The following is a 13,283-nucleotide window of genomic DNA, read 5'->3' as shown; positions in this document are numbered from 1 at the left end:
GTTTTTGGTTTTCCTCTATCCCCTTTTATCCTGCTTTTTAGTATTAGAATTAGGGCACATTTGGATATTAGGATAAACAAGTTCCTCCACCAGCTCTAATCTGAGGCATGTGTCTCAGGGGATGTGCATCACTGTTTGCAACCAAAGGCTGCCCACTGCTGCAGCTGTTGCATTTACACACACTGTTATAGTCTGCACGTGGTCCCCCAAGGGTGCACCTTGTTTTGGCTTTTTCACACGTCTCTCTCTCTCTCTCTCTCTCTCTCTCTCTCTCTCTCTAACTTCCTCACTCCGTCACTGATCCCTGCAGCTCTTAGACGGTGAGATTATCCACGGGTATGTTTGGAAACACAGCTGTGCCTCTCTCATTCCTCCCCTGATCCCTCAATCACAAAACACACAAAACATAACACTTCTCACCATCAGCCAGTGACAGGAGGAGTGAAGTATTTCAGACAGGCCCACACCACACACACACACACACACACACACACACACACACACAATGCCCATACGAGCTGCTGATAGAAGCGATAATTGACATTGACTTCTATCGCCTTTCTGTCACAGTCTGTCGAGTCAGTCAGCATTGAATGGACAGACTCGTGCCCCCTCAGACAGATCTCTTGGAGTATTTTTTGAAAGAGATGCTGCACAGTAGACTGGTGTCTATGCAAGAATATTCAAATATTAACACTTTGAGGAATGTTTATGCAAATTCAGGCCCTATGGTTGCCAAAGTTAATGCATCTTTCATTTAACGTGATACTACTTTTTTAAAGTTCTATGTGATGACTTTTATATAGGAAACTTATATTAACTTCAAAATGCCTGTTTTGATCTATTGTACAGTGGCATAAAAATGTAGCCTCATACAGATAGAGGATTTTTTGTTGTTGTAATGAATTGAAATGATAAAACTGTGTTGTTATCGTTTTGAAGGACAGTTGTGAATTCACACCTCCTGTCCAGTGTGTTGCTGTTGTGATAAGTTATCAAGTAGAGCTTTAAATAATCAAATGAAATATAAAAAATCTAGGAGGACAATGAAAAAATGTGGAGGCATTGAAAGTATTTGTCACAAATACCTTGGAATACATTGATCATATATGTTTGGTGTAGATATAACAGTATTAAAGGTTGAACTTTTCTTTTAACTTTGTTATCATAAGTGTTTGTGTTATGTCCTCTCTGTTGGCAGGTCGGGTAAACCCACTTACTTCAGTGCAGTGTTCAATACTCTCAGCCCTGCCATCAAACAGTCATGGATCAGTAACTTGCAGATGGCCAAGCTTGCTCTAGGTACAGTCCACCACCAGTTTGTTTTTTTCACAATTGTCACAATTGTGTATCCATGCGCCATTTACTTTATTGACTTATTTTTGTGTGTGTGTGTGTATATATATATATATATATATATATATATATATATATATATATATATATATATATATATATATATCTTCAAGTCAAGCTACAATTGTTCAACATAATTAGTTGGTAGTTTTAGGTTTTGAAAGCTGCACCAAAATATGCTGAAAAGGTAATTAAAATTAAGATCACAATAGTTTTACAGTGAGACTTCTATTTGTGAGTCTTTTATTTTGAAGAAAGATTTTAAAACTTTTTTTACTTTACTAAAACTTTTAAAAACACTTACTTGATACTGTACATTATTGAAATCCTTTTTGTGTTTGTGTTTTACTTCAGAGGAGGACAACCTGCAGGGCTGGTTCTTTGCAGAGGATGATGGGAATCAGATGAAAAAGCAGAAACACCCTCTCTTACTTCGACAAATGCCTGTGGTCATGTCAAAACTGCAGGAGTTCAAGGTGAGACATAAACTCGTCCTGTCGCTTTCGAAAAGTTAAGGTTACATGAGTGGTGTCACTGGCCGGTTAGCTCAGTTGGTTAGAGCGTGGTGCTAATAACGCCAAGGTCGCGGGTTCGATCCCCGTACGGGCCACATACTTTATAGTATTTGCATGTGGCCAGTTATCATGGTGTACAAAGGTTATTCCACCAACTCTGACAGTGTCATACATGATATGAGTCTGGTGTTAAAAGTTAAAAGAGTTTGTAACTGCAGGCAGGGTTACGAAAGGTCATTGACAAAAATAGCGTTTTCATCCAATAAGGTATGATTGTCAAAAGTTGTTTGCACTTGTTTGTGGTGTCTGCTAGACATTCACCCACACTTTCTCCACAATAATCCTCCTATAAAACCATGGAGTTCACTTACAAAGCACTTAATGCACTAAACAGGAAATATTACATTGCTCTCAAATTATGCCAAGAGTAGAAAACAGTCACACTGAAAATTCAGTTAGCAATGCCGTTAATTCACAATCACTATGTTTATGATCAGCGGAGACGCTGTGCATAATTAGCCATGCTGCTTTCAGCTGCTGACATTGTGCACAGTTAGCGACGGCGAAAACCACACGTCACCTCCAGAGTCTCTAAATCCCTCTGGGGGCTAACTTGTATTGGAGACACGCAGAGTGAGCGGACTTTTGTGAGGGTGTTGCCTGAGACTTTCCCGGTGGCCATCTTTCCCCCCTATTCGAAACACGGCTACTGAAGGGAAAAGAAGGACATCAGTAGGAATGTTATCTTAAATAAACTGTCTGAAGTTCATGTTTCAGTGTTTGTCTGTGAAACTCTTTGTCCCAAATACTGCACTGTATGTCATATCAATACTCACAGTAGTAGGTCTACCAGCACTCAATAATGAAATGGGTCAAATTAGTCAATCATCATGGCCGGTTAGCTCAGTTGGTTAGAGCGTGGTGCTAATAACGCCAAGGTCGCGGGTTCGATCCCCGTACGGGCCAATACTCATATTATAGTAGTATGTGCATGTGGCCAGTTAACATGTGACAAGAACACACTATGTAAATATGTACATTCACCTCAAGTTATGAGTGATCTTGTAGCTGTAAACATGGACAATAAATATGACTTTACTTTCTGTCACTCACGTCAGCCCAGCTAGAAATGATCAAGATAGTTCAAGATAGATATCTTGTTTGTTTTAGTTTGATGTGAATGTCAGTGTTGTTTGTGAGAGCCTTTTGTGTTTTGAGGGATGCTTAAATTTGGAAGCAGTAGCCAATTTCTAACAGCCAACAGGCCTTTGCTGAATAGAAAAGAAGGTCATCACACTTTAACAGGCATTACATAACAATCATTATCATTGTCACCCTCTCTTACTTTATTTCTTGCTGTTCTTCGACAGGTGGAATGTGCTGTTCACAATCCAGAGCCGCATATCAACACAGAAAGCACAGCAGATACTCCCGTCGTGGGCCACGGCTGTGTCTGGGTGAGACACGTTTCCTACTTCATTCAGAAAATAAGCACTTAGCTTACATTTCAATAATTACGCAAAATGAAAGTTTATTTTAAGGTTTAAAGTGGCTACCTACAATGATGTGGGCTTTTTCCACCCAGAGCGAGAACTAAAATTGGGCCTTAAGTTAAAAGTGTTTATTGGCAAATGTTCTCAAAGTCCTCTTATTTCCAACAGCTAAGATTATTTAAGGTCAACCACTTCTCTGTCAGTGAGCCTGAGTCTCAGTTCTGGCAGAAAGCTGTTTTTCACTATAATGTGTCAGCTGAGCAGATGGTAATTTTTTTCTGTTTATCAATTAAAATGTCTAATGTCCCCTTGGGGAAAACAATCTGGGGTGGAAATGATTGCTTCAGTACTTGAGTTTTTTCTCAAAATAAACACTTACTGTCATAATAACCATAGTAATAACTACTAATGCAATGTTTTTGACCACAAGGCGAAACCTTGGGTCTGTTACAGATATAAACAACACTCAAGTTGGTTATTTAAACGGTGATGTCATAAATAAACTGTTGCTGAAAGATGTTAAACTGAAATTGGATGCTATTTTACTTATTCTGAAAAAGCTGTTTAGTCTTTAATCATTTATTTATCAATATCAATTATCAATAGCAATCCATCTTCATAAATTAATTAAAGTGAAAAAAAAAAATGAAAAAAAATGTTTTGCCTTTGTTCAGGTTGCAAGTTGCACCAACCAGATGGGCCAGATATCCATCGTAGCCATGCAGAGCTCCAGCCCAAAGGTGACTGAGTGTTTCAATGTGGAGTCCCGTATCCTGTGCATGGCCTTCGTCCCTGCAGAGCAGTCACAGGAGAATGGCGAGAAGGTCCCTGAAAACAGCCATGTCCCGACAGCAAAGGCCAGCGATTCTCCCAGTGTCTGTCTGGGCATGGAGGAGGGCAGGTACAGCACACAGCGATCTTATTAAAGGGTACCTTTAATATATTTTAATGTCTGCAAGCTACAATTAATTATTTGTGAAGCATTTAAAGTCAGCCCCACCCACGCCATGCAATATGTTACTTTTTAATAAGGGCACTCTTTTAATTATAATCCATAAATGATAAATGTCAGTGTTCAATTATGCATGTATTAATGGTAAATGTCTGGATCAAAGAACGAGGGCGTCTTTCTAGAGTTCTTATTTTGCACCAAAGTTTGTTAGAAGTACAGAGAGAGATCCAACATAATTTATTCATGGTACTTGTCCACCAACTTTAATTACATTTTATTTTTATTTTTTTTAAATGCACTGCAGACAGATCTACTTAATCAAATAGAGACTGCAGACAGTAACAGTGTTAAGTGAATGTTCATTTAAATTTAGCATTTTTGTGTCTCTCTAAATTGTTGTATTTAATCAGATGCAAAGAAAAAACAACGGCAAAATGTTATTGGTATCATACATTGGCCATTATAAATCGCCATTAGCTATTAAAAAAGTTATATCTGTTGACAACTATTGAAAATGTTTCACTTGTTCACGATACAAAATAAGTTTAACGAAATTGAATTTGTTCAAGGTAAATTTTAAATCTTATGTCTTAAATGTATGACTTGCAAATATTGTTTAAATAAAGCCCACTATTACAACAACACTGCCCCTCAAACCCCCCTCTTTAACTGCATCTACTGCCAAAATGCCTTTGATAAAAAGCAGATAGACGTTCATATCAAAGAGGCAAATTGAATTAACTTTGGTTCTAATTTTGTCTTCTGTCCTGTTCAGCATCATTGTGTATAAGAGCAGCCAGAGGTCCAAGAAAGTACGTCTGCAGCATTTCTTCACCCCAGACAAGTCCACTGTCACCAGCCTGGTCTATAAGAAACACTGTCTGTACGTCGGCCTGGTCAGCGGCTCTGTGGTGGTCTACTCCAGATCACAAGGTGTGTGTTTCAGAAGACGGACTTGTCCATTTGTGTATCTCTTCTGTTTTACTCTCAGAATTCTGCCTTTGTAATGTTTGTTGATACTCTTAAATAGCTATAATTAGGGTCAATTACAAGGTTAAATCTCTGTTATTGTGTGAAACAGAAATGCATTCATTGAGTTAATTAGATTTTGTTTTAAAAGTGTGTAGGCTGACAGTGTTTACCTCAGTATTTAGTCTGCACCAGCCTTGAATTCTGTAGCCTTAACCATAATTGGCCATGTACATGAATAACAGCACTGTTGCTTAACTTTGTTGTTGGATTTAGCAACTTTTAACAAACTCCTGTTGACATAATTTACAACAAAAAAACAGCACAATATCTGTTACAATGATAAAACATTTGGCAACACTGAATGAAAGAAGTTAGTCTGGGGAGAACATAAGCAGAGCTGTTGTTGTTGCTCTAACAACTATTTTTGTTTCTCTGAATCACCATTAGTGTGTAAGTCAGAGACTCACTGTGTAGCTTGAGGTCAGGGGTCTCCTCTGCTCTGAGTTGAGGTTCTGTTTCCGTTTGCTCGGTTGTCTGGGGGAAGCCAATCTGTTCGCGGTGACCTATTTAATGTCTTCCCTCGCAGACAAGCACAGACACATTAGAGGAGAGAATCTGAGCTGCACTCTTCCCACAGTCTTTCACATTCTGTGTTTTGTTCCCTCTCTTATTGGCTTTCATAGCGGTGCAAACAGAGCGTCCTCTTCTCTCCATCAATATGTTTTCCTCTGTCTTTCTCTGCTTTTTCTCTGTGTCACATAATGTGGGGAAAGACAAGTACGTACTTTAGAAGATGAGGAAACAAACTCCTTGTAATTCTTGGCTGTCAGATATAAGTATTGGTATCACTATCCTGTGATGCCACCATTGCTCTAGGCATGTTTTACTAACCTCAGTCACGCTTAGATTCCTTCCTCTCTCTGCGCTCATATGACTTTAATTCGATTTCCAACATCTCTCTGAGGAAGAAGTGTCCTAGCTCAATTTCTGTTAAATGTTCTTGTTGTTCTGTTAAAGGAATAGTTAGACTTTTTTGAAGTGGGCTTGTATGAAGTACTTACCCATAGGCAGTGTATTACCTACGTTATGATGGTGTTAGCATGCCCCGAATTTGGAGAAGCAGACAAGAGTATCAGCACCTTAGCTCAGAATTTTACAGCTGTGGACAGGGGCTGCAGCAAAGTGTAACCACCTGAAAAAATCAATATCAGTTTAAGTATACGCCTTTTTGGAATATTTTCACCATTTTACCTTGCCGCCAGTCAGTCCTTTCTATGGGGAACTGAAGCTGTTACTTTCTTCAAACCACCAGTACTGCAAGGTTTTCTGTTTTGTCAGTGGAGTCTGGCAGCTTTGACGAGAACACTGAACGGCTTAAACAGGGCTGTCTGACAACAAGATAAAGTGGTGAAAATATTCTCAATATAGTGTATACTAGGGCTGGGCGATATGGGAAAAAAGTCATATCCCGATATATTTAGGCTGAATATCGATATGCGATATATATCCCGATGTTCAGTCAAAGTCCAAGCCAAATATGACATGTCACAAGTAGTTTTATTGAAACTTTTTATTTAAGTGAACATAAATACTGTATAACAACAGGAGTATCTTTTTTTCCAAATCAAAGCTCCATGAAGTGCACATTAAAATAAAAAAATATCTTAAATAAAAATAGCCTATGAAATAAAATAGGCCAATCTTTTTCCGAAATAAATATATTTATATGACAGAAGAATAACGAACATTACAAAAGAAATAAATATTGATATATCCGATACGGTCTAATTCCATATCACATTTGAAAATATATAGATATATCTTTTATATCGATATATATCACCCAGCCCTAGTGTATACTTATATTATTCTAATATTTATTGATATTTTAGATGGCAAAAAGATTAATTTTTGCTGCAGCCCCCGTCACAGCAGTGCACTTCTAATGGTGCCGGTACTCCTGCCTGCTTCTCCAAACTACGGGTCGCCTTCTACTTTAGGTAATACACTGACTGGATAAATACCTCATACAACCTAACCAAAAAATCCAAACTATCCCTTTAAGTTTGTCGCGCTAATTTGTGATAGAGAGAGAAAAAAACAATATGGATGATGGCCTGAGGACAGAAACAAACGAGGAAAACTATTCTCACTCATTCCACAATTGAGTGACAGTTTGCCTGAAGGAAACATATGTAACTGTTCAGGAATGTGCAGAGCCACTCATTACTCCTTGTTTTGATGCACGTCATCTCTTCCCCCCTTCATTCACTACACAGCAATTATTAAACAACTGTCAGTGTATGCCATTGTTGGCCTTTTGTTGTAACTGAATGTTCCAACAGTTTCAGTTGCTGCGTTTCATCATTCGTCACCCTTGGGATGTCAAATGAATTCCCAGAAGAAAATCCGGGCCCTAGATCTTCTTGAGTCTGGTTTTTCTAGTTTCTTCCCATCAACACCTCTGTCACTGGAACATGAAGTCTGATGCTAAAATGATGAGTCATCCTGCACAATTTGGTGGGGAAACTGTTCCCTGCATCCCCGGTGTAATGCTGCTCAAGTCACAATCACAATGAAGGGCTCTGCCTGTACCCCATTAGCATATAAAGTAGACTGCGGGTTAATATTGCAAGAGAAGAATGCCAGCACAACTATGAAAATGATCAGCTTATATCCTTTGATATTAAACTGCCAGCTGATCAAAGAGGACCCTCACAGTGAATACAGGGACGAAGACAACTGAACAGACGAGGATGTTGCTTCGTATTTAAACCATCAGTGCTGAGTTATCCTGCTGTAGAGGCAGTGTGTCTCAAGCTGGCTAGTCAGCCTCATTCTGCCATGCTTGCTATTTCCTTTTGTGACTGACTGTGTGAGAGACGGAGAAAGAAGGAGGCAATGATTCGGCAAAGGTCACACATCATAGCCAGACAGTCAGGACATAAACTCTGTCCCCGTCCTTTCTACCACCCTGCCACGTCTTGAGAGTATTGTGCATTAGTTGTTGTTTGTTGCAGCTTTGTCAAAATCAGAAAAATGATTGGCTTGTTCAACCACTGTCTTGTGTGTGTGTGTGGCTGTTTGCACACACACACCACACACACACTCACACACACACACACACACACACACACACACACACACACACACACACACACACACACACACACTGATGAGTAGTTTGTTGCAGCTGACACTGACATGAAGGAATGCTACAGTTTAAGAAGAGAGAGATGTGGGCAGACTTACATAAGACTGCAAGTTGGCACTCTTGACATTTTTTTTTCCCTTTTTCTTCACTGCTCCTTTCGTTTTCTTCTTCTTTACTTTTTTTTGCTCATGTACCTCTACCTACACAGTATGATTATTACAATAATATACACAGGGCATTGCTGGAATGCTAATCCCACCTGGCTTCTTTAATGGGAGATTACCCTCACTTCCCCAGTCATTACTGTACCTCTGAAAGAACATCTCTCCCTGCATGGCACCTCTGCCTTCAATAGCCGCCTTTGTGCCTTCTCTTAACAAACACTATTAGTGAGGCCTCATTCGCTTCCTGGCCTAGATTAGTTCAGGGAATGTGGTATCTGGAGGAAATGAAGTCTGTATTCAACACAGGGTGCTTCCAGTTAAAAGTAAGTTAGTAAAAAAAAGGCATTTTTCCTGCTGCACATTCTCATATTTATGTGTAAAATTGATCAAATCTAGAACTTTTTTTCTGTCCAAAAAATTTACATTTCAAGTCATTTTATGACCATGTTGATTTAAATCTAAACCAGTGAATAGATGGTTGCAGAAATGTATTTATAAAGGCACTGCATGGGGTGTTTTATTGCAGTAGAGCTGGCACTGTAGGTGCCCGGGCACATGTAGAACAGAGTGTGTAGGAGGTGTGTGTGGGATAGAGCTCAGCTCTGACTAATGCCTCGCAGCCCATCTATATTCATAGTGAAGGCTGTGAAAACCATCAATGGCCACTCCAACAGCATTAGCGAGAGTCATAAATGCAGATGACCTTTTCAGACGACACTTATAGAGACAGAGTGTCAATTACTGCGTCTGCCATGTAAAGTTTATCTTCTTTAACTGTTACATGAAAAATTGCTTGAGGTTTGCAGTGCAAAAGAGAATTTAATAAAACTAATGGAGGAGATGTTCTGTACTGTTTGTTTGTTGTAGCTTATGTTTCAACATACTGCAACATTATTAGATTTCAGACCCTATCCAAACATGTCAACAACGACATCATTATCGATTAACCTGTTGATTATTTCTTTGATCAATCAATTCATTTTTTGGTCCATAAAATATTTTTCCCAAAGCCCAAGATGGCGTCTACAAATGTCTTGTTTTGTCTACAACTCAAAGATATTCAGTTTACTGTCATAGAGGAGTAAATAAACTAGAAATGATTCCCCTTGAAGCTGGAATCAGATCATTTTTGTAACCTTCCTAGAGATTACTCGAACTGATTAATTGATTATCAAAATAGTTTGCCATTAATGTAAAAGTTGACAGATAATTGATTAATCTTTGCAGCTCTAGTGTTTAGGCAATAAATCTACTTGGTTAGGTTGAGGAAAAGATTTGGGTTTAGGTATAAATAAGTACATTTGTTATGTTACTTCACTTCCATACGTGAGAACATGATGTTATCATGCTGATATCGCTAAATTAAAATAACTACATTTAATTAGAGCCTCCTGGGTCAAAGTCCTGTCATTATGTGACCCATCTAACCTCTGCAACCTCTTACCTCTGCAGACTTTGTCAGTCTTAATACTACAAGACTACCTCATCTGACTTTCTCCTTTCCTCCTGACCTAATATCTATGACCACTAGAGCTCGCCACTTAACAATAAACGTTAATTGACGTTGTAATAAGCTACTTGTTAAAATTATCTATTGTTGTTTTGTGGAGAGGACTCAAACATATCTGTGTTTGCATATAATCTGCATACTGTTCATTGGGTATTTTGTTTGTCATTACAGATGGTTCGTGGAGCTGTGAGAAGCCTAAAGTGCTAAAACTGGGAGTCCTCCCCGTCAAGGCCATGCTGGCTGTGGAGGAGCACCTCTGGGCTTCATCTGGTGGACAAGTGTTCATCATCAGCACCCACACACACTGTGTAGAGGTACGTAACGTCACGCTGTATACTCTACCTTATAAACAGAGCAGTTTAGCAAAACCATTGTGTGTGTGTGGTGTAAATAACCCGTGAATATCTGTAGGAAAGTTGAGAACATTTGAGGAACATTTTAAGTGCTGATTTATTAAGGAGATTTCCCAACAAGCTGCCAAAGTAAACTGCGGTCGCTAAAAGTATAAAGAACCTCTAGATGATGAAGGGGCCTCATTTCCCGTCCCAGGGTTTCTTTTTTTCTATATCCTGAAATATGGATGGTATTCCCTGTGTGTGTTCCGGCCTGGTTGAGGGAATGGAAGCACCTGCCGTGGATCTAGGAATAGTAACCTTCCTGTGACATGCACTCCCTAATAATCTGTTTAGCCTCATTAAGCTCATTATGTTGGACCACCTGCCTGTCTCGCTCTCTTTTCCTCACTGAGGATTTACAGTTAGTCCAGAGCGGTGATTGTAAGTGAATCAGAGAGAGAGACAGAGGAAGAAATGGTAAGATGGCTACAAAGAAGTATAACTATATTTATTCAAATGTGTGCAAAACCAAACTCAGAACAATACATTTAGATTCCTTGCTCCTTCATCACCACATTTTATCAAAAGCCTGTACTGACACACTTTTGAATGGACTCTCCTTAGCCAAATATAACTCCACCTACATGTTAACCAATGTGTGGTGAGATTATGTAACCAGTGGTGGTGGAAAAAGCCCAGTTTATTGGTCTCCATGCACAGAGAATTCAAAATTACACTCAGCACATATGTGGAAACTATTCCTGTTAGAACTAATGGAAGGAAATTAAAAGGCAAATTAAGAGTTAAACAAATTGTATTTATATAGTTGATATATTCAATATTTATATACAAGATATTATTAAACATTATTAAATATACATTCCATGTTCTTCCTTTTTGACTACAGTCTTGTTATGTTCTGAATTATTGATATATCCCCTGAATACACAACTTTGGTGAAAAAAAATTAAAACATTGTTTCATAATCTATGTTGCCTATTGTAAAAAATGTGATTCTTTTGATTCCAATTTGATGGTGAAACATAATCACTGAGTCTAGGACATTACAACCACAGACAATGCATGAGCTGCTGTAGTCTAAACAGACTGAGACAGATGTTCTGTGGGCTGATTGCTTTTCAAATGGTTTCTCTCTGGTTTGTAGTCACAGTGAACACAAGACAGTCAAAAATTCACCCTGTAGGCACTGTCATGTTCAGCAGTTTTAAAATGTCAATAACAACAGAATATATCGCTGTTTATGCAACAGCCTTTTTTTTTCCCGCCAGCATTGTCTCATAGACAGACTGTCACACTGACTCACAGCCAGACGGCAACCTGCAACACATCACAGTTTAAAGAAGAACTCAGATTAATTAAAAAATGTAAGATTTCATGTTTGAAGTCTCCTGCACCTTACCTTGTTGAACATGAACATTCACTGTAGAAACGTCCACTACTTACCTCAGTTTGCATGCTATATAGCTAATTAGCTGGTAATCAAGTAATTAGTTGTTAATCAGCTGGAGAACATTAAACATCATGGAAATACCACCTGGTTCCGTTTCAAGGGTGTCAAACTGATCCATGAAAGGTGTGGCTGCAGGAACACCTGACTCATTTACTCTGTATTGAAGAGTCATTTCTTTTTGTTCTTTTTTTATTCAGACTGTTCTCAAAGATCTCATGTTTACATGTTTTTTTGTTTTAGTCTAACTACCACTGAAGAAGTCCCAAGACGTCTTTAATCTCACTTTGTTTTACATTGAGTATACTCATTCTTTATAAAGGTTATTGTTATATCCTCCCCCAATGTTGAATTCATTATAAATATGCTTTGCCCCCCCCATCCAGAGGCAGCTGGAGGCCCATCAGGAAGAGGGCATGGTGGTGTCCCACATGGTGGTGGCTGGGGTGGGCATCTGGATCGCCTTCAGCTCTGGCTCCACACTGCGGCTTTTCCACACCGAGACCCTGGAGCACCTGCAGGACATTAACATTGCCACACCTGTCCACAATACACTGCCAGGTAAGACATAACGTTACTTTTAGTTCTGGACTGACAAAATATAAATCAAGTTTAGATTCCAGTGGATATGTCGTGAAAATGTATTGCATTTCTAAATATAAGCAGAGTTGGGAATAACATTTAACTTTTCTGAGCACTTATTCAAATCACAAGAAAAGGTCACATGTCAGGTTCACCTTTTCTGCTGATAAACATATATGTAAATTATTTAGCAACATCCAAGTTTATAGTTCAGTCCTTCAGCATCAAGTACTGTCAGTCAGCCTACTTTGCTGAATTGCTTTGTTTTACTGTTTTCTTTCCTCTGCATCCAATCGCTACCATTTTATTTTTGATGGACGATTACAATGTGGTTGTCAGTTTTTTCCTTCCTAACCAGAAGGACAGTCCTGGAGGTTTAACCCTCTGAACCCCAAGCAGGTTCATAATGTTTTTTGCTCCTGTGACATTTTACTCACTGTGGTTTCATTTGAAATATATAAGTCCTGCATCTCTATGGATACAGCACAATCATGGCTAAATAGTGTTTTCAATACTGGAAGAATTATGGGTTTCACATGATTTGCATATTACACTTTTTACATTTTTACAACTCTCTACTCTGTCTTCTCCTCTGTGCTCGGAGTAAACAGCTCGGATGAAGTTTGGCTGAATTTTTGTCACGTGAGTCATTCATGGCTTCCCAGTTTTTTGTCTTTTACAGATTTTGTTTTTTACAGATTTAGTCAGTGTAAAATGTTTATTTTGGGCGAAATTTAAATGAGACGTGAATGACATGATTTGGATGAAAAGTAACTTTTCTG

General features: G+C 38.7%; 1 protein-coding gene and 2 non-coding genes across 4 annotated transcripts in view; all 3 read left to right on the top strand.

Moving 5' to 3' along the window:
• The window catches only part of arhgef10 (Rho guanine nucleotide exchange factor (GEF) 10), a 61,389-nt gene that overhangs the window by 36,875 nt on the left and 11,231 nt on the right, over positions 1 to 13,283 (top strand). For both annotated transcript variants that reach the window (XM_059353616.1, XM_059353615.1), the window contains 7 exons: positions 1,202 to 1,302; positions 1,711 to 1,832; positions 3,242 to 3,328; positions 4,039 to 4,265; positions 5,092 to 5,249; positions 10,288 to 10,430; positions 12,306 to 12,480. In XM_059353616.1, coding sequence (XP_059209599.1) covers positions 1,202 to 1,302; positions 1,711 to 1,832; positions 3,242 to 3,328; positions 4,039 to 4,265; positions 5,092 to 5,249; positions 10,288 to 10,430; positions 12,306 to 12,480 — 1,013 coding nt within the window. The remainder of the gene's footprint in view (positions 1 to 1,201; positions 1,303 to 1,710; positions 1,833 to 3,241; positions 3,329 to 4,038; positions 4,266 to 5,091; positions 5,250 to 10,287; positions 10,431 to 12,305; positions 12,481 to 13,283) is intronic.
• On the top strand, positions 1,893 to 1,966 carry trnai-aau (transfer RNA isoleucine (anticodon AAU)). Its single transcript has one exon. It is a non-coding gene; the product is annotated as a tRNA-Ile (tRNA).
• On the top strand, positions 2,764 to 2,837 carry trnai-aau (transfer RNA isoleucine (anticodon AAU)). The gene has a single exon. It is a non-coding gene; the product is annotated as a tRNA-Ile (tRNA).

Source organism: Centropristis striata, chromosome 16 (assembly GCF_030273125.1).
Source record: "Centropristis striata isolate RG_2023a ecotype Rhode Island chromosome 16, C.striata_1.0, whole genome shotgun sequence".
NCBI lineage: Eukaryota > Metazoa > Chordata > Actinopteri > Perciformes > Serranidae > Centropristis > Centropristis striata.
Note: the sequence above shows the minus strand (reverse complement) of the source record. Positions and strands in the feature narration are given on the sequence as shown.